The sequence below is a fragment of the Mustela nivalis genome (genome assembly GCF_964662115.1).
Source record: "Mustela nivalis genome assembly, chromosome: 11".
Classification (NCBI taxonomy): Eukaryota; Metazoa; Chordata; class Mammalia; order Carnivora; family Mustelidae; genus Mustela; species Mustela nivalis.
Window position 1 is genome coordinate 70,198,427 of NC_139030.1, and position 21,671 is coordinate 70,220,097.

Consider the following 21,671-nt stretch of genomic DNA (forward strand, 5'->3'; position numbering starts at 1 on the left):
TCTCAGCCAGTCCCTAGATCTAACCCAGTTTACAGCCCCAGACCCCTGGACTGGAGGGGAGGCTGGGTCCCTGGCAAAAGAACCCTGCAAGGCTAGAATCTTTCTTTGTTGCCTCGTGGCATGCTAGGCTTGTCAGGAGATGGCGCTAAAGGGGCACTGGGAAGGGGGCGCTGCTCTTCAGCGTTCCATTGGACTTCTTCCTTCTTACCCCCTCCACAGGTGACTGCTACAGGAGACAGCAGTGGAGCTCCCCTCCAGCAAGTTTCAGCAGCACCCAACAGGCAACTTCATCACATTCCCACGGGAGTCCAGCCTGCTCAGGCTAGCTTCCCACCAAGTTCAACTTCGCCCCTGCAAACAGCTGCCCAGCAAATTCCCTCCACACTCCAGTAGGTGGACAACCCAGGGGACGTCTACCAAGAGTAGGGTACAACCACTACAGAACATGCATCGGTTTCCCCTGGTACCCAAAAGATGAGCAGTCCCAAGAAAGCTTTGGTAAACCAAAATGGCATAAAGCAAAGAAGCAATCACTATTCAGTTATATGGAAATTTTTTGAGGGTTCCTAGACCCCAAAATCACCTTTCTTAAGCTTTTCCAATTACCTTAGGACACATCTTACTAACAGATACACGAAATAAATCAAGACAAAACACGGATGTTCACACAGTTCAAAGCCCTGACTGCTTGACGCTGAGATGCCGAGTATGGTTCCTGGGGAAGGAGTTTGCAGGACCACTCTCTGCTGAGGGTACGCCCACCTCTACAACAGCTTACTGCAAAATGAACACAGAATACTATTTTCACTCTTCACCTTTTTCATAAAAGTGAAAATCCTCTTCAGAGTTCTTTCAGTTAGCAACAGTGCGGACTAATACAGGTCTTTAGTAAAAGCAAAGTGGTGTGATGCAAACTTTCAGAAAGCAGACAACACCTGTATTTACTGACTGAGCACAGCCACAGGAAAGACGCAGATCTGAAGATGCTGAGAACTTCTGTGCATTCTCATCTCGCAAAGCTAGTTACTACAACATTTGTGAATGCCTACTTACAAGGGGCACATCCCCCCGAACTTTGCCACAGTCGCCCCCACTCTGCCCTATTAGTTTCTGCACTAATTTTGGCTCCTACGCAGCCTCTGTAGGTCCTACAGTCAATGGTACCTGCCTACTAGGTTCTGGACTTCAGGGGACATGGCTCCTGCATGGGTCCTGGGAAGAACGCTTCCCCTCAGCAGTGCTGGGAAATGTGGGACAGACCCTGGATACAACAGACCAGCTCATAGAGCCTGGAGATGCACTGGCAGGAGGTAGGGGGAGAGGACCATCTTGAAGCCCTTCAATTATTCCCTAAAGGTCTTGGGCGGCAGAACAAATCAAGCCAAAAGTGGACTGAGAGTTCCTTACTGTCATCATTGCTCCCCACCACCACCCATTCCCTCAATGCTGCAGACCCCAATTCTGCTCTCAGCCCACACACAGAGTAAACAGAAACCGCCAGATAAAAGGTGGCTTGAACAATAAGGCTTTTATTCCCAGCAGAATAATGGGAGGGAGGCAGTTCCTTTGGAAGTCTGACTTGGAAGCTGGACAAATCCAACAGAAGTCATATGAGGTCAATAGTATCTATGAAAAAAGGTAGACCATCTCTGTCAGCCACAAAAAGACCCCAACTGAGTCCTCATGACCAAAGCTGAGTCACACCCATGCCATAACTGGCAACAACAGAATGAAGTCCCCTAGTGCATCCCTCCCAGCAGGCAGAGTCCACCAGACGGCCTTTACCACAGGCACTGACAAGAGGGAACTGTGGCCAGGGTCCTGGGCAGGTGGGAAAGGGCAGCATGGCCCTCAGCAGCCTCCCACACACCTGGCGCTCATGAGGAATATCCCCAGGGTGGGTGTTGGACTTGTGGCCCACGGCAGCCTCTCAGAGGCTGTTCTCAGAGATTCTCTCCACGCTCCTCCCCTTATAGTGAAGGAGGGAACACAGCCGCTGCACGGCTTAAGGCTTTCTGCAGTGTGATGCTGAGTGCGATGCGGCCCTTGGCTGAAGGTTTTCCCACACCGGCTGTGCTCGCAAGGCGCTTCTGGTGGCGAGTTCGCTGGTGCCGTTCGTTGGAAGCCTCTGTGGCGCAAGGCACTGGGCGCATCTCGGCCTTCATGTCCTCCGAGTGTGAACTTGCTAGGGGTGAAAGAGGCGGGATGGGCAGCTGAATACGGCCCCACACTAGTCCTATTTAAAAGGCTCTCCCGCCGCACAAATCTGAAGTTGGGGCAGGGTTTCCCACATCCTACTCCTAACGTCTCTCCAGGCTCGAACGCTCCGTGCTAAATCCGAGCGATGCTTCATTCCGAGCGCACAATAGATTTTCTCAGGTGGGAACGTTCTCCTGAGGAATGAGCTTGGAGCTGCGGCGAAGGCTCCAGCACCACCGCCTCCCGAGCCCTTCCTCCCGGGAGCTCCTGGCGCCCGCGGCACGCACCCGCCCTGACCGCGTCCTGGCCCCCGGCCGCGCTCTCAAGGCTGCTCTCCGGCGAGAACTGCGTAGCTCCGTGAGGCTGCGGCACTCGCTGCGCTCAGGCGGGCCTCCAGCGTGGTGGCTGCGGGAAGCTCCCCGGTTCGCTGTGCTGCCCGGTGGGAAAGGCGTCCCCGGCGGCTGCATACGGCGGGGCTCCCGCCACAGAGCGGCCCGGTGCTGAAGGAGGCACACGGAGGGCCTCTCGGGCGTGCGGGCTCCGCGGCTCCGGCCGGAACTCTCCCGCGAACTCCGCGCGCCGCACCGACCCACCGGGACCGCCTGAGCCAGGACGCTAATACGAAACACCCTGCCGGCGGGAGCCATCGCAGCGCAGCAGCTCACCGCCACACCCTCGGGAGTCCTCCCGCCAGCACCGCGAGAGACCACGCCGCAGCCGAGAGTTCGGCGCCAGAAGCCCCGCCCCCAGCCGGACGACGCGCAGGGGAACTCCCCCTCCCGGGTTCTCATTGGCCCGACACCGTGTGACATCATCAAAATGGGCGCCGGGATTTGATGGGAGGGGCGGGGCTTCGCCCCATCTTAAAGGAGACGCGCCAAGCTTTACAGGCGGGTGCTGCTCCCCACCGCCCGCGGTGCCGTGGGTGTGGTACTGTCCGAGCGCCTCCTTAGGGAAACAGTTTCTCTGGAAACTGGATGTTCGCCTTTCCTTCCACAAATTTGTTGATGGTACCCTTAGCACTGGGTATCAACTGTGGAGCGCTGCCCTTCCCACAGTGATCTTCTGCCTGGGCTGCACTGGTCTCTCGGCGGGTGTATGCACTTAGGAAGCAGCAGCTGCGGCTTTGGGGCTGCCCCCTTGCGTAGTTCTCTAACGAGTTCCAGCTCCTGCTCCCTTCCTGACCTCGGGCCCTCCGCTCCGCCTCTGACCTCTCCCTTAGGAACTGAAGGACTAGACAGCTCTCACCCACACGCTTCCCCCACGCTCCGTCCTCTCAGCAGAGCTTTAAGGCTGTAAGGTCCGTAGCGTTCAACCTCAGGATCGATCCTACTAGGACCAAGTCAACACTAACCACCGCTGCGCCTGCTACTGTTACTGGGATAACTTTCTTGCCTGTGGTTTCCTTCTTGGACTTGGGTCCGGTGACTTCCCGGGAACGTGTCAGTAACAATTCCAATTCCTCTCCAGGAACGTCCAGAGGCAGGGGCGGTCTAAGAACGAAGACCTCTCCGGGTCTTCCTCACATCTGCTCCAGACTGGTGCTGTCTATGCCCACTGCACAGCCGCCATCCGGGAACCTTTCACTGTGAGAAGAGCTTCCCCCTCGCCTTCTGGGGTCGGGTGCCCCACCTCCTGGGTACCATGATTTCCCCTTTCTCGGGTAAATCTACACTTGCCCTCATTTTGGAGGAGTACGTCCTCTCGTGGTTTCCTAAGTGTACGTGGAACACACATTTTTAAAGACACTACAATTCTTTAGCTTGGCTTTTAATCTAGCTGCAAATATTCTTGCCAGAGTTAACGAAAGTGAAAGCCTACCCTCATCTATGGCCCAGTGTGGCATCTGAGGACTCCAGGGCTACTCTTGTCCCCGGTATTTTTTACACGTCCTGTTCATTCTAGCCACAAGTTGTAGGATCTTTTCTCTCCAGTGATAGGTGAGAGCAAGTCGTCTCCTGTTATTATCAGCAGTACACTGGCTCTTGTGATCTGGAAACCCTGGCCTTTGTTCTCAGAATTCTCTTGATTTGTTGGCATCTACTGTACAACATGTGAGCATGTGGCCACATTCCGTACTGGCATCTAGGTGTTCCTCTGTCAAAAACCAAACTGCATACTGAATAAAACAAAACCAAGATTAGTCTCATGCAAGGCTTTAAGCCTGAAAACCACGTAACTCAAGGCTACAAAAGCAATGAGCTCCGAGCTGCTCACAGGCTAAGCGGCTTTAATGGGACAAATATGAAAATTACTTTGCTTTTTCAGCTGATTGGTTGCCTAGCGGTGTTCTTATTTGGATAAGGGTAGCTGAGTCAGGGAATAAGAAGTCCAGAGGTAGAGTGACAGACCCAGCATTTGGGAACTAGCCGGTGTCCTCTGCTGACTGAGAAAGGCCTTCAACACCAGCACCAATGGTCTACCTTTCATCCGACATAAGGCACTCCATTTTTTTCTGATTCTGCGCCTTAGGCTAGTGATATTCCCCAGGAAGCCTCTTTCTGATCTAATCCTGCGGCAAGGTACAAGCCCGATTCCCACCTGAAGAGGACAAAAAGAGACATACGAAAGACTGACTGTGATGAGCCTCCTTCATCTTTCACTGGGTTGGGGCAGCTACAGCTGCCCAGCTGGGTCAGGACCAAGTCTTAACTGGCTCTCAGCCCATCCTCCCACTTTCACCCACTTCGAAGGTACCTGAGCTCCCCTGCCCATTCCAGAGCCTTCAGGAGCTTTGCAGTGAAATCAGATTCTCAGATACTCAGTTCTTTGGACAAGGTGGCTTTCTCAGATGCGTCTAGGTCATTCATCATTCATTCATCTGTTTTCTTGAGAGGTTTGTTCCTAAATTTTGTTGCTATTCCATCATCTCAGTATATTTGTACATTTTTTGAAAAGTAAAATCCCGCTCTCATTTCAATGGGATTTCAGAAAGGAGTTATGGCAAATGGCCACACCTACTGCACAGAAGGCTGGGAAATGAAGAATATACTGGGACTTTAAATGTCCAGCTAAAACTGGGGGCTGTTATCACAGATGAACACTGGACAGTGAAAGAAAGCCACCCATCTCTACCACACAAATTTGAGACAGAACGTGAGGTCACCTTTCCAGCAGAGCAGGAGATGTGTGTGTGCATCCAGGGCGGGGTGGGGGTGGGGGGATCAGGGTGTGAAGAATGAAGAAGATATCTGAAACAACAGATAAAGAAAACATGCTAGTATTGCTGAAACAGGAGTAAATGTCTTTATTTAGTTCCTTCCCTTCTGGGTTCATTCCAAAGCTTCACACCTCCCCCTCCTGCTGTCAGAACACATCACATGTAACAGAGGCCCAGAAACAATGGTTCTGCCCACACTTCTCCACCTCCTCCCCGCTGCAGAGCACTATAGGGACTATTCACCTTGTTTGAAAGCCATGGATTTCACACACTTTACAGGCACATCCTCTTCAAACTGGAAACCCCACCAAGTAAAACAGGCTTGGCTGGAAGTTTCTATCTGTGCCACATTCTGGGTGCCTCTCTAGAACACTAAGATGCCTCCAAGCAGTTCAAAAAGTTCCTCTCTCCATATCTTTCCAGACAGCCAGTCACTTGGCTGAAACGTGTTTTCAAAGATTTCACAAGTCCAATTTCTACCCATTGAGATAAGCAGTCCAAAAAATTAAGGCGTGGGGGGGGGGGGCATTGAATGAAAGGGTAATAAAGCATTTATTAAAGTTACAATAACATCTCAAAGAGACCCGTCACACTTCTGGAAATGCTTAACCAGGCACAAGTGTGAGAACAGTCGTGGCCCCAGTTGCTGAGGGCAAACACACCTTCATTCCCAGAGCAGGAAGGACAAACAGGAGCTACCAGGAACATTCCCGCCAGCCTGTCGGCAGGCGCACAGGCCCACTGCAGGTCACACTCTTGTGCTCACCACCAAACAAGGCCCGGGAGCTGTGCAAATATGCAGGGCAGAGCAGCAAGCCGGGACTCCCCACATTCACAAACGCCACACTCACACTGCACTGATGTACATTTGTACATTACCTGCTAGAGATCCAAAATCAAAGCAACTGAAAAAAAAAGGTTGCCCATGCATTCCAGATACTGCGCAATCCTATGTTAAGGCCACAGAAGTCTTCTCCCTGCCTCAGCTCTGCATCTGTCTGCCTAGAATGTATAGTATGTGTTCTTTACACCACCACACTCCAAAATCTGCATGTCCTTCCCGTGGAACTCTTTCGGGACATAGTCCCACTAACCACTCATGAGTGACAACAGTTATTTTATTCCACACTGAGGGGTCAGGTTCTGAGGGGCTGGGTGGGGTGGGGAGTTAACAGGTAAGCCAGGGATAAAGAGGTCACATGGCCAAATGAGGCACTTCCAAGTTGGGGCAGAATCCAGAGTACTCAGGACTATTCACCAAGTGCCTGGCGGGAGGCTGAAGGAGCGGAAGCCTCAGTTCCAGAAGACCCACTGCAAGTGCCACCCCCGACCTGCCAGGGAGCCATAGGCGCTCAGAGGCCTGCTGCCCCCCAAAGCCTAAGGTGAGGGCAGCCCTCACTGAGAAGGCCACATAACACTTCTGGGGTGTGTTTCTCCTGGATTCTGGAACAGCTAGAGGCCCGTCACCCCAGGGAACTGTGGGGAGGCTCTGTTGCCGCCAGAAGGTAAGCTCACACATGCCGACACCATACACAGTGCACTCTGCAGCTAGACTGGGGTTCCCTGACCCTGCGACTCCAATGACAGGCGACCTTAAGAACTTCTGGGGCTTGACAGAGAACAGCCAACATTTTATCTTCCAACCAAGAGCATTTTAAAAAAATAAAAATATTGCCCTCTATTAGCACCTTCGTTACATGAAAGTAATTTTATCACCCAAATAAGGAAGGACATTATCTCAGAATAAAATATAAATCTTCAGGTTGAATAAACTTGACTGTCAGTTACTTAATACATGTCCTTATCCTTATGAACCTAAAAGGAGCCCTCTGTGCCAGGGGCCGATGCTGTCGGCCCCCATGACCGTCACTGCCCCGTGAGGTCCCCAAGGTCACAGGCTCTTCCAGCACCATCTCCACCTCCAATGCAACCCCACTGAGAGGAAGGACCAGAGTCACACCAGAAGTTTACAGCCACAGGGACCGCTGGGAACAGAGCGCCTTCGCACAGGTCCCACGGGCACGCGCAGCCAGAGGGCTGTGGAAAAGCATGGAAAAGCCCTTCTCTCTAAGTCTGAGTTTCCTCAGCTCTGACCTCACTTGCTGCATGTTCTTCCCCTTCTACTGCTGCATGAACACTTGATTTAAAAAATTTATTCAGAGAAAAAGAAAAAAAGAAGAAAGGATGGCCCTTAAGCCTGAAAACAGAAACAGAGTCAACAACAAAAAACTGCTAATTATCCTCTTTTTAAACTCACCTAACAAGTACCTGCCGGCAGCAACTTACCAAATATTAAAACAGAACATCAAAAACCCAGCATCACTGCCTTAAACCCTCTTCAGGAACATGGCAGGACATAAATAAATAAATATGTAAATAACATAAGTAATACAAAAAGGCCTGGATGGGTCTGGGAAACAGACTCAATACCGGCACCCAGGATGCCAAAGTGGAATTCTCAGAGGCCATCGACACTGCCCCTGACCCCAGTCCCTGCCATATGTCCACAGCTGGCCAGGCCCACAACAGGACGCTGTTCAATGCCCAGGAGGTCTCCCCTGAGTGGGAACAGTCAGGACACTCCTGGCTGTCCAGCTCAGTCCCAGGGGTCCGTCGTGCCCTCCCCAGGGAGAGCTCTGGGGCCCAGTGGGCAGAGGCCTCCTCAAGTACCACCATGTTTCCCTGCTACAAGGGACTTTCGGGCCCCATGCCTCAGAAACACAATTTCCTAAAGTGTTCTGACAGAGTTACTCTTTCCTCTTTAGTATCCGATCCTGGGCAAGGAAAGGAAAGGGGGCTTTAGTAAAGTGTCACTCAAACAAGTAGGAATAGCCTTAATCAGCTATCTATACTGTTTTCAGATTCATGTTTGGCAGCAATGAAGTTTCAAACTACAGACTGAACCTCATGGTTCTCAGGATTCTGAAAGCATCGGCCAAGTCTGGCTGAACCAATGACCAGACCTGAACTCTGCACAGGAAGGGTGGAGGCCCCGGGCCCATACAAACTGGCCCAGAGCACAGCACATTCAAGGGACCGAGCAGGAGCACCCCTACTCCCTGGCAGCCTCTCCTGCCTCATACTACCTCCTGGCCAGGTCATGGGGAGACCCAACTACGAGAATCAACTCAGTCGTTCCTTTCAGAAAGACCCCAGGAAAATGGTTCAATCCCCAGAACAAAGCCCGGCAACTGCTTCATCCGGCAGCAGACCCCATACTACCCTGCGCCGGGCCCTCACCTCCCGCAGCCCAAAGGCGGTGCCCACAAGTGTGCGACTTCTGCAGTGGCACCATTCCCAGGCGTGGCTTTCCAGAAGGTCCAGGGACAGAGGCACCCTCCCACCCGGGGCAGGAGTGGGGAGGCCCCATCCTAACATACCTCTGCAGAAAGCACCCAGTGGGGCAGGTGTGCCACACATCTGTAACACGGCCCATCAGGAGAGAACCTGAGCCAAAGGGGCCGAACCAGGGAGGCCCAGAGTTGGAAGAGCTGAAAGGGAAGGTCAACTTACCACCCACTCTAAAACTCCTCTCTCAGCCCTACCGAAAAGGTGACCAACCACTGCTTCCCCACCTCCAGGGACAGGAAGCCCCCGCCAGTGGCCCAGTCTACCCCTGGGCAGCTCCAGCTTCCCTATATCCAGTGAGCCCTACCTCCCCACCGCTCCTGCCACAGCCTAAGCGTGGTCTCAGCCCCACCCAGACTGCCACAAAAAACACCCTGAGTCCCTTCTCAGCTGAAGCCCTGGCAGCACTTGACTCTGACCCCACAGCCCGCAGCTTACGGCCTCACTCTGACCAGCCCCCCGCTCTGCACAAGCCCCAGCAGCCAGGGGCCCAGTCCTTCAGCAGCAGCACACAAGCCCAACATCAGGCTCAGCCAGCCATGCCGCACTTCAGTACGGCCACAGCTTGTGACAGGGTCACTGTAGCCCCACGGCACCTCCGGTGATTGTGTCCACCCTCTGAATCATTCAGGGCCTCTTCTCCCCTCAGACCTCATGCACGCACCTGCAGGTCACAGCCTGGCCTTCTGGCCAAGCCATCCAAGACACACAAGGTAGGGTTTAGAATCCTATCCTCAAGCTGCATTAGACAATGACAGACACCACTTGTCTCTGTGGCTAAAACCTACAAGGCTGTTAATAATTAAGTAAACCTGTATCCTTAATTCAATCATTACAAATTAGATAGCTCTTATGACAGAAAACCTAGGCACAGATTTGAAATCTGCCTATTCCTAAACACTTCTGAAGGTTAGAATCACCACGATTCCATCCAATGGTCACCAGGGGTGGTTTCCCAGGAAACAGCATCACCTGGGGAGCTCTGAAGAGGCAGCCAATGGCCTACCTCTGCAGACGCAGCCACGTACTGAGCCGCACAGCCTGGGCGTGGGTGAGCCCTGCCCACAGCCACAGACTCGGGGATGAGAACTCTGCTTGTCTCACCCCCAACACCCCTAGCAGGCCGGGAGAAGAATTCTGACCTGGCTGCTGCCCCCATGCTCAGGTTCTAGGAGCAACTGCCAAGACATGAGGTCCAGTAAGGCAAAGAGCAATCAACCGCGCGCTAGATGTTTTGTCCACTGGACACCAAGCAACAGAAAGCCTGGAGCCATCCCGAGAACACGCGAGTCCCCCGTCGGGGAGCGTGCAAGGACCAGAAGGCAGCGCCGCAGGTGTCTCCTTCGGTTAGAACTGGCAGTGAATGCTGTGGGAGCGTCCTTGGTCCTAATGCAGGCAGTCATTTGACTGGCTAGTTCCTCGGTGCAGGCCTCCTAAAATCAATTCGTGTCTGGAAGCTCTTCCAAGAGAAAGGGCAAAGAGTTCACGAGACCTGCTGGCGTGATGCGAGGCACAGGTAGGTACAAGAACAGGTGCAGCGCTGCGGGAGGTCCTCCACTTAGACTCCGGCCAGATGCAGACACCGACTGAGCTACCACAGCTGGTCCATGCAGCCCAGAAGCCACCCTGGGAGGAAGGCAGTTAAGAGACGACACTGCCACGAGAGAACACAGGGAGTGGTAGGGAAGAGCTGAGTGTAGACAAATACCACAGGTCACCCCCAGGAGCAGGGAAAACAGACTAGCAAGTTCATGAACTGCATTTCTGTACTCTACCTTTTTTTTTCTTTTTTTCTTTTTTTTTTTTTTTTTTTACCAAAACTCTCTTTTCATTTAGGTATTAGAAGGCTTTAATCAAACAATGAACTTGAGAAGTAAAAATATAAACAGAAGCACAGTTCTGGAAAGTGCTAGGTGTCCTCCCTGCTGGAGCCATGAGCAGGCCAACTCAGCCCGTACATACACACACCACAAGGCCCACTTTGTGAATATGCTACCATGAGAATCCAAAACAGAGATACTGAGGAAGGACAAAATGAAGTTTTGTATGGACTTTTCAGCTGACAATGACCCCAGGACTGTCCAATGCCCCGAGCACCTGAGATGGAATTACAATCCACGAGAAAAAGGCCACTTCTGCTTCACCAACAGCCAAATGGGATTCCGTCAGCAGCACAGACAGGATGTGGTTCACAGGGGCAAGAATCGGTGTCAACTTTCACTGCAGATCACCTTCCTCCTCACTGCAAGCAACCGCCACGCTTGAATTCTACTCATAAAGCAGGAACTTTTTTATGGGGTCTGGCAGAGGCAGCGAGGGAATCAGATGGAGTCGGTATTTGCCAAGAGCTCTTCTCACGGCCACACGGCACAGACTCAGCAAGGTCCTGGGGACACCTGAAATGCCATGGGAAGAAAAGTAGACAGAGGGAGGGAGGTTAACCAAAGGCTCGCTGAGATGGACAGACAGAACCACACTGAATGCCCGCGGCCAACTTCCCAATTTCACAGTGGAGAGAGCGGTGCCTGGGGAGGAAGGTCTTGTCGCCTGCTCCTCCCTTCTGTGGAAGGAGTGCAATCTTCACCTGGGGCACCTGCTCACCAGAATGGCGCCACCTTGACTGGGTTTAAGTTCCTAGACAGAAATAAGAGCTGACCACTGGGGCGCCTGGGTGGCTCAGTGGGTTAAGCCGCTGCCTTTGGCTCAGGTCATGATCTCAGGGTCCTGGGATCGAGTCCCGCATCGGGCTCTCTGCTCAGCAGGGAGCCCGCTTCCCTCTCTCTCTCTCTCTGCCTGCCTCTCCATCTACTTGTGATTTCTCTCTGTCAAATAAATAAATAAAATCTTTAAAAAAAAAAAAAAAAAAAAAAAAGAGCTGACCACTGAAGGCCCTGGCAGGTGTGAATGACGGACCCTCACCTCCCGTCAGCCTCTGCTCTTGTCAGTCCCGGAAACTCCAGGGGGATCCAGAAGAGACACGCCGAGCAGTCTATGAGGAGAGCAGGCTGACAATTCTGCTCTGGGTCAGAAGAGCCCGGCCGGGCCTCTGCCTTGTGAAGCAGGCATGACACCAGCAGCTTCTCTCAGCAGGACTCCAAGTGACCATTAACCAGCCCCTTTGGGGGAGGCTCAACGTGAACATGTCTTAATGACTGGCTTAGGAAGCTCCAACAACAAAAACACAATAAACTCAAGTTCTGTGAGAGGCAAGGGTTAGGGAAAGGTTTTCAACTCAGATGCCCTCGAGACCCAGACAAGGAGGAGGCCGTGTGCAGGCAGGTCACAGACAGCCCACAGCAGCCAGCTGGAGGCACACAAGGTCCACCTCTGAGCCCCAGAGAGGGCCTTGGACAAGAAGACCCAGTCCAGATCAACTGCAAACAACCTGGCCATCGATTGATTAATTCATTAGCAAAATCTTCCTTCATAAATAAGCAAGCTATGGAGTTTATTCTAACAAAAACCAGAGGTATCACACAATAAACGTAATGGTAATTTGAGTGGAACTGAAGAAAGGGAATGAGGACCCCTAGAGGAGGAAGGGCCTACCACCTGTTGTCAGGAAACCGTTTAAAAACCATGCGAAAGTGAAGGGCTTTGGGGTCAAGAAGCAGAGCAGAGAGGTAAAGAGACTATAATTCCAGAAACTTCCAACGTGTACTTTTATATATTTCTTTGTATCGATTCTTGGTGTCTAGGAATTTGAAAAGACCACTCTGGAAGTATTCTGGAAACGGCCTAGCCCTAACTGCACATTCTAAGTGCTTTGTTGGAAGAGGTTTTTTTTAATCACTATAGTTCGATTCATTCAACTGACCCACACAAGTCAGAAGAGAACTCAGGCCACTTACTTCTGGCCTCTTTAAAGACCTGCAACGCCTCGGGGTCCACCTTCCTTCTGCCTCTTGACTCTGGGCCCAAGGATTCCCACTTCACCAGGTTCAGGTTGGCTCCAAATTCAACAAGCAGGCTCACGAAGGCTGCCTCACAGCCATGACGCAGGACAGCATCCATGACACACCCGGGGGAGCCCCGGTAGAAGCCCTGCGTGTTGACGGGACCATTGCAGTTGAAGTCAGGGTTCGCCCCCGCCTGGAGAAGCAGCTTGAAGCACTGGAGGTTGTGGTAGGCTGCGCTGATATACAAAGGGCAGACCACCAGGGAGGTGAGGCGCCGGGAGAAAGGGGGCCGGATGTCAGGAGTCAGGTGGTGGTTGACGTCGACGTCAGCCCCATACCTACAGGGGAGACACAGGGACAGTGAGACCTTGCGGTGGAACGACCAAAGCCACCAGACCCCCACAGCACTGGAGACAGGCCTGACCTCTGTGAGCACCAGGACACCACTCAGGAGACACCACCGATCACAGTGGCCTCCTGACTTGCAGAGCTGAGACCATTCCAAACAACTCGGAACCCTCTCACACAAACACTCATCAGGGAACTCTTCAGAGCCTCTGAAGAGCGGACAATCTTATGGCTAGTCAAACTACTTCAAAACAAAGGATAAAAAAGGAAAATTTCCAAATTCATCTTATGAAATTAGCAGAACAATCCCAAAATCTGACAAAAGCCACACTATTAAAAAAAAACAAAACAAAACAAAAAAAACGAAAACACCTACCAACGATTTTCACTTACGAGTATCAACCTACCCACCTTCAATAACATGTTGGCAAAGCAAATCCAAAGTATGAACCACAACTTCATGCAGGTTATTCCAAGAATGCAAGGGTGGTTCCAATATTAGAAATTCTAAGAACCCTGTCCATCATATTCACAGAACTAAGGGGAAAATCATGATTACCCTTATAGATGGAAAAAAACGCGGCATGGGACAAAACCCAACACTAACGCAGATTTATAAGTACTCAATAAAATAAGAAGTGATAGACATTTCCTTCACAAGATAAAACCCAGATGTTGGTGTCTCACCTAATAGGGCAAGGGGTGGCTCTCCTATGGAGGCTGGGGCGAGCCATCTACACCCACTCTCCAGCCCATTCTTATTCAGGCATTTTAAAGATTTATTTATTTACTTGAGAGAGAGAAAGTGCACAGCTTGATCTCAAGACCCGGAGGATCATGACCTGAGCCGAAATCAAGAGTCAGACAACCAACCAACCGAGCCACTCAGGCACCCCTAAATTTTAAATAAGGGTATTAGTGCAATCCAACAAGAGAAAGCAATTAGCTGATGAAGATCATAAAGAAAGAAAAAAAGGCTTTCCCTATTTGCAGAGAACATGACTATGTCTGGAAAGCCCTGAATAATTAATGAAATTACAATAAGCAATGAATTTATTAAATACTTTAGTAAAGTTACAAAACCAACAGCCTTCATACATACCAAAATAAGTTCAAATACAAAATGGAAAACACCTTACTTATGAAAGCAAAATGAATTTTCGAATGAGAGATCTAAGCATAAACTTAACAGTACAAATCCAAAATTTGCATAAGGGAAGTTAAAAAATACTCAAACAAGTGGAACTCGGAAATGAGGACCCCCACCACTGCCTTGGAGAGGAGGGCTCAACACTAGTAAGAGCTCAATTTTCCTGAAGTTTATTGTATAAGTGAAAATCCCATTCTTGGAGCTAAATAATTTGATTATAAATATAAGCAAAAGTAACATCTCTGCAATTCCAGAAGCTGATGATAAAGTTCATTTGGAAGATGGAAGAAGAAAAGATGTAAAAGCAAAGCTTTTTAACATGAAAATTAAACAAAGAAAAACCTGTGCATGGCAAATAGCAGCAGAAGCAAAGTAAAGCAGTAAGTGGAAAAGTTGGGGGGGATGTTACAAGGGATTAATAGCCTTATCACAGAGAGAGCCAACAAAAGGGAATGATGGGGGTGGGGGCGGGCCGGGGTGGCACAGTCAGTTAAGCATCTGACTCCTGGTTTCAGCTCCAGTTATGACCTCAGGGTTGTGATCCAAGGGTCATGATCCTGTGATTGAGCCCCAAGCTGGGCACTATGCTATGCACCCAGTCTGCCTAAGACTCTCCTCTCCCTCTGTGCCTCCCCTCTCCTTGCTCAGGCTCTCTCTCTCATATAAGTAAGTAAATCTTTAAAAAAAAAAAAAAAAAAAAAAAAAAAGCAAAAGCTCAACTGCTCTACAGGAAAATGAGCTAGAGACGCTGACAGCGGCAAGCATCTCTCAGTCATCTGAAAAGATACTCAGCCTCATCATAACACAAACGCAGATTAAAACCACCTTTACACCTGAAACTAATGTAACATTTTATTTTTTTAATTAAAAAAAAAAACTACCCTGAGATACTACTTCTCACCTATCACACTGGGGAAAATCAAAATTTTATTAACGAAGCTTTAAAGAAACAAGAAGTCTCATTCAGTTCTGGGGATGATACAAAATGGAACAATCCCACTAGCACTGGAACAATCCCACTAGGACCCACTAAATTTGGCAAGAACTGGGAAAACTACATATCCACTTACCCCCTGACCCACCAATCACACCCTTGGAATCTCTTCCCAAGTTGCATCTGCAAAATTCCAGAAAGATGCACGCACGCAGCAATTCATTAAAATGTTTTATGTAAGAGCTGAAGGCAAGAAACAACCCACAGGTCCCTCAAGAGGAGACTGGGTGAACAAACCGCGGCCCATCCACATAAAGCAGCACTGAACCCCCATGAAAAGGTGTAAGGAGTGTCACCACTACTCCAGAATGACCTCAGAACACACTTAGGCAGAACAGTCAAAATGTGTACTATGCTACTGTTTATCGGAGAGAAAGTGGTTACAATAAATTCGTGTATCTGATAACACACCTAGACATATGCACGTTATGCTTATTTTTTCAACAATGGAGGGATCAACTATGAAAGCTTAAAAATGGTCATCTATAGGGAAGCTGAAGGAGACTGACACAGAAGCTAGACCTCTTTTAATATATGTTGTTTTACAGACTTGACTTTGGAACCACATAAATAAGTCATAAAACAAATTAAATAAAAGGCAATCCCCAAAAACTAAAAGAAAAAGAAAACCACTTTAGCCCCAACTATGTATCCAGATGGTGCCATGCAGTCCTGACTGCTGGGGGCCTCCTTTTTCTGGGTGTATTAAACCGCCAGACCCAGCAGCAGAGTCCCCTGGAAGGCCCTGAGATAGGAAGCATAGCTCACCGGCCTCATGCTCAGCTGTCCCCGCAATGATCCCTGCTCAGACGTGAGGAAATCATCTCTTAGGGGACAGGTGCGGGAGCAGCCTGACCTGTCAACCTCATTCTTTAGAAGAGCCAATCTCTAAATGACTCTAAAAAGGCAGGGGCTTCGGGTTCCCACAAGGGACCTGCCCTTGTCCCTGCCCTCAAGGGAGTCTATGACTTACTATAGGGAGTTTGGAGTTCTCCAGCCCAAGTGCAAATTACCAACCTCGGTCCCTTTCATCTAAGCAGAGGCCATGGACTCAAGCACGGAGGGTGGCCTGGCTCAGGGTATCAGAGTCCTTGCAAAGTCGAGAGTGTGCTTGTTAAAAATGCTGCCTGGCATAGGGCGTGAGAGCCCACGTCGGGTGAGGAGTCATGTGTGAGAGGCGGCCGCAACATCAGACTGGTTACAGATCAGGATTGGCAAAATAAATAAATGTGTTAAGGAGAAGGGGAACCAGGTCTCTGCTGGAAAAGCAAATAATAAAGTCAGAAACGGAGAAGCAGGATATACCAGATTAGATTAGAAGTATCAGGGTGAACTCAACTGTCAATGTACATAGATACAGAAATACAGACAGAAACGTACATGTAACCTTAGCTCTGTCCAGTTGGAGGGACTGAAAAGAGCAACATCCCATAACCAAAAAACACTATCGGTACCCAGATCTTGGCCTCTAAGCACCACTCTCCACTAAAAAGAAACCAGGATGCTTTGAAGAAATGACTCGTTCCAGGGCTAAGACAGGCACAGTACTAGATCAGCCTAGACTATGTTGTTACAAGAGAAAGTAAGAAACTGATCAAAGGCTGCAGGGGACATGTCCTAAGGACAGAGCTAGGCTCCAGTTTAAAGACTCTGTGCAGCCAAATCCGAGACAATCTGAGCATCAAAATAAGTAATACTACTATGGGATTATAACTCCCTGGAAAATAAAACTGTAAGTCTAACACAAATAAATTAAAAATCTGATGAGAAATACGATATATATGTGTTGCATGATCCCTTGCCACAAAATACGAATTAAATAATTACAGAGGGGAAAAAGAGTAGCTTTACAGTGGAGAAACCCAACAGACACCACCTTAATCAAAAGATCACACTGACATCAGCAGTGACGGGCCCAAGGACAACCCTGTGCAACCGGAGAGGACGTAAAGAGCGCAGCCTTGCTCCTGGGAGAGCCCCGCCAGGCACGCATTACGGGCTCCCCTCTGAGTCACCACTAGACAGACGGCGGCACCTACTTCCCTGAGCTTCCATCATGCCAGACAGCCCTCCAATGCCACCCAGGTTTCATCGGCTCGTGTTTCATGGAATTAGGAAATGCCAGCATGGAGAAGCAGAGAAGACGGGCAGGCAGGCAGGTGCCTACGGCACAGGAAACAGCCCTATTTTCCAGGCCATGCTTTAAATGGCCAGCCAGCAGTCCTATTCTCTGGCCTGTCTCTTCAACACATTTGGAGTGTACAAAGGAACTTCTCCTTGAAAACCACATGCCTGCTTGCAGGCAGCGCAGGCCTAAGGAGGAGAAGGGAGGGGCACACAGACCAATGTGTTCCCAGGACCATCCTTTCCCCACTGAAGCCGCCGTCAGACACCACAAACGTAAACCTCACCCAGCCTCCTAGACACTCCAGCAGGGACAGGAAAAACGCTCCACACCACACACCAAACCAAGCAGAACTTCCATTTCACTTCACACATCCAACCAATAAAGAAAAAGAGAACTAAAGTTTAAGCAGTGATTTTTTTTTTTCCTTCTGTTAGGGATAGGTCTTCCAAAATGTTTGTAATTTTGGGCAATATGACAATCTGGTATTAGCTGGGCTATGGGAAAGACAGCCCTTCATCCACTCATAAAAATACGCTGGATAGGATCCAGTTAATTTTAATCCTGACTGTTTTCCAAAATTCCCCTCCTGTTTTTAATATCTTTGGCAAGGAACCACTGGGACAACTCAGTGAATCAATATAAATTTTGCACATACAGAAACATCACTCCTTTACCTTTTTTTAAAAAACACCAGCAACATTTATCAAGGGAATTTACAAGTAACAAAATGGAATTCACTTGCAGAGAAACAGCAAATCACGGCATGACAGCAGAGAACCCTGAGTGTAAGAACAATGACCTAGGAAGGCAGCTGCTGACATCAGATTTAGATTGTAGTATTTGCTCAGTAACTCAACCATATCTCTCTCATTTTCCAACAGTCACTAAGTCAGTTACCTGGTAATTTAAAAAAGAGAAACCTTTCTGACATGTGTTCTCGCTACCTCATTATAATAGTAACGTCCTAGCTCCATGAGGGAATGCAATGTCTTTGTAATGGTAACACTTTCTCAAATAGGGCATCCATACCCGCACTTCTCAAAGTCAAGCCTGCAGTTAATCCAAAGCAGTTGTGCATCATGAACTGACTGAAAGGCCTTACAGGGATTTCTGGAACCAACATGAAATTTCATTGACTGATCCTATTCAAAAAGATTTCCAAATTAATGACTTACATTCTCTAAGATGCAAAGATACGGGACTAAGGTGGCTTAGATGATCAGGCTAAAAATTTTTAAAGAGCAGGGAAATATCATAATACCCTCATTTGTCTTGCCAAAAGCCAATCCCACAGTCATTTAAAAAATAAAAATAAAAAAACTTTAATGTAAAGTATATCCTCAGTACCTAATTCAAAAACCACACACAGCCCTAGGCAAGGGGACGCCAGGTCTCTTGCTCCTCAGAACCACGCCCACTGCCGCCTGTAACAACAGGACCCTCACCCAATCCTTTCCACACTGAAAATTGTCTACCTAAACTGTACTCTGTCCAACCACAAGAAATGCCTCCAGAGCAAAGCATGGGAAAAAAGCATCTTAGGTAGAAAGAAGTCATTGGAGACATGGAAAATAAAAATGTAATCTGGTTCAAATTCTTTAAAAATGTAAGGACTGGTACAACTAAAATAAGACCATAAAAGATCTAAAATAACAGAAAGGGAAAGCAAACAAATACAGATCATGGAACAAAGATACAAAATAAAGAACAGCTTAGAAACCAAGAGAGAGACATAGACCTAACATCAGCTGTGGCAATTAGGTTAACTGTACTTAAAAAACAAAGAATCCTATACGGTCAAATAAGAAAGGTGAGCACCCAAAGTACTTAAGCCCACGAAGATTAAAAACTGAATGTGACAGAACATGTAAATGAGCCTTCAATGAGACCTACAGTTCCCTTTTGGTTTGATAGTGAGCATAACCAAAGGAAACAACTTTTAGCATCAAAACATAGAAAGCAAAAAACACTAGAAATAAAAGGGGGAAATGACAAATCACAACAGCAATTAGAGACTAACAGACTTCTCTGAACTTGGGACAGAGCTGATGGCTAAAAATGGGAAAAAAGAGAGGGACCACAAGTAAGGTGACTGAGGCTACCACACTGCCTGCTGCAAATAAATACCCGTGGTCACATGCTTTGTTACAAGCATCCACAACATGTGTGACAGTAAAAAAAAAAAGAAAGAAAGAAAAATTAAAAACTCAAAAGAAGCCCCAAAATGCAAATTATTTGTTCCACATTACCTGAGCACGACAAGATAAAAGTAGTTCATAAAAATGTGCATTAAGTTTTTCTCCTCCATAACAACAAGAACAAAAAGGAAATCAACTTCAATAATACCTAACTTAAATATGGGGGAAAAGTTTAGCAAGTAAGAACAAAGCTACAGGTGAAAGAAATAATAATCTTGAAAGTGGACACTCTGAGAAGAGCAATGAATAATCCATCCATCATTCAACTGAAAAAAGGAGAAAAATAAAGTAAAATTATGGAAAATGGGAAAAAATAAGCTAGAAATTAGTAAGCAGAAAAAGAAGAGAACTGACAGCGAAGAAGTAGCTCTTTAAAAGGACTAACAGATGGGGCGCCTGGGTGGTTCAGTGGGTTAATGCCTCTGCCTTCGGCTCAGGTCATGATCTCAGAGTCCTAGGATCGAGCCCCGCATCGGGCTCTCTGCTCAGCAGGGAGCCTGCTTCCCCCCTGTCTCTCTGCCTACTTGTGATCTCTGTCTAATTAATTAATTAACTAATTGATTGATTTTTAAAAAGACTAATAGACAATTCTTCCAACACATCTAACTTTCCAGAGAGAGGGGGGTAAATATAGACAACAGGGAAAGAGCTGGCCGCCATGGGAGGTAGTGGCCACGGGGCCACGTCCTCCACAAGGGCCCGAGCCAGGCGACGGTGGGTGGGTGTCCACAGCACTGACCTGATGAGGGCCTGCAGAAGGTCGGCCCGGCCCACACGCGAGGCATGGTACACGGGGGTGCTGCGGTGGTGCCGGCTGCCGTTGGGGTCAGCGCCAGCTTCCAGGAGGATCTGAGCACTCTCTAGGTGTCCGTTCACCACAGCCACGTACAAGGCAGTCTGTCCTTTCACGTCCACGAGATCCACCTCAGCCCCTTTCCGGATCAGGAAATCCACACAGTTGCCGTGGCCTGCGGTGGCCGCGATTCTTAGCGGCGTGCAGGGGAGCCAGCCACAGCACCAGACAGACTTCTCGTTGATGCGGCTGAGAAAGAGCACAGGGAAGCCAGGCTGTGGGGGCAGCTGGGAACCCCACACACAGCTCTGCTTCCTTGCAGACTGGTCCATGCCGGGAACAGAGTGCAGGAGGGCAACCTCTTCAGACAGACACCGCGGTGCTTCAAAAATGCCTCTGCATGTGCTGTTTTATGAAACGCTGGCTCCATGCATGGGGCAGAGCAGAACTGCAGAGCCCATTCCACAGTGGAGGACCCTGAGGCACAGGCAGACTGATAGTCTCAGAGCTAAGACCTCAGACCTCCCAACTCCAGCTCCACAAAGGATAGAAGGGTCTGCCCAGGGAGGCAGTGCAGGATGAACGGCAAATAGTCGCTGGCAATCTGCCAGGGTCCCGAGGCCCCCTTCTCACCAACCACTCACTGTGGTGGCCTAAGGTTGGCCTTGGCACCCTCACTGGGACCGGGTGACCCCTGCGATCCCCCTACCTGTGGCATAGCACAAATGCCAGCCTGTGGGAACTGCTAAGGTCATGCAGCGCTCCACTCCCAGCCAATATCAGCTGAAGAGAATAGGCTATGCTCAGCCCTCATCAAAAGTGACCATCAGACTGGGACTCCCTGTCATGTAATGCCACGGCCATGAAGCCCACTGACCCACCATGTCATCAACTGAGACACAGTTCACTTCAAACTCCCAGGGCAGCTGTGAACAAGCCTGGCCATCCAGCTCACAGCAGAGTGACACAAAATGACACACAGTGGGTCAGGGGCTCCTCCTTCAGCTGAGCCCTGGCTCCCACTAGCCCAGAAGACCAAAGTACTCATGGTCACAGTACAGAGCAACAAAAATCCATCAGCAAGAAACAGATTTACTAAAGCCAAATGTAAGAAGAAAGGGAAAAAAAGTACTTGGAAAAGCAATATGAAAATACCTACTTGAACTCTATTTTATTCTACTGTTTTTATTGTACTGTTGCATCTGCAAACTTAAGGCTTCCTTTGGGCTTGAGTCATCTGCATTAACTATTCATGTGGAATCCATCTGCCACCTTTGTATGATGATTTCTTTCTGGATATTTAGAGCTTTTTTTTAAAAAAAAATACTGATATCTATTCTAATGAAATAATGCTAGGGCATCAGAAGTTAAAAAAAGAAAAAAGAAAGAAAGAAACCTATTCTTGAATTGTTAGGAATACCTCCCTTGAGAGCTATTTACAGAAAGCAGCATTA

At 49.0% G+C, this 21,671-nt stretch overlaps 1 protein-coding gene across 4 annotated transcripts in view; it reads right to left on the reverse strand.

The window, feature by feature from the left end:
* Nucleotides 1-1,509: 1,509 nt before the first annotated feature.
* Nucleotides 1,510-21,671, reverse strand: part of ASB1 (ankyrin repeat and SOCS box containing 1) — a 34,382-nt gene continuing 14,220 nt past the window's right edge. The window contains exons 3-6 of one of the 4 annotated variants that reach the window (XR_014300610.1): nt 20,164-20,466; nt 12,559-12,944; nt 5,306-11,103; nt 1,510-4,740 (exon numbers count right to left, since the gene is read on the reverse strand). Coding sequence is in view for 3 of the 4 variants with exons in the window: in XM_082690980.1 (XP_082547106.1) it covers nt 10,976-11,103; nt 12,559-12,944; nt 20,164-20,549 (900 nt within the window). In the remaining variant the exon portion in view is untranslated. Of the gene's footprint in view, nt 11,104-12,558; nt 12,945-20,163; nt 21,059-21,671 lie in introns of all 4 variants that reach the window. The other 3 variants (XM_082690980.1, XM_082690979.1, XM_082690981.1) reach the window with 3 other exon arrangements.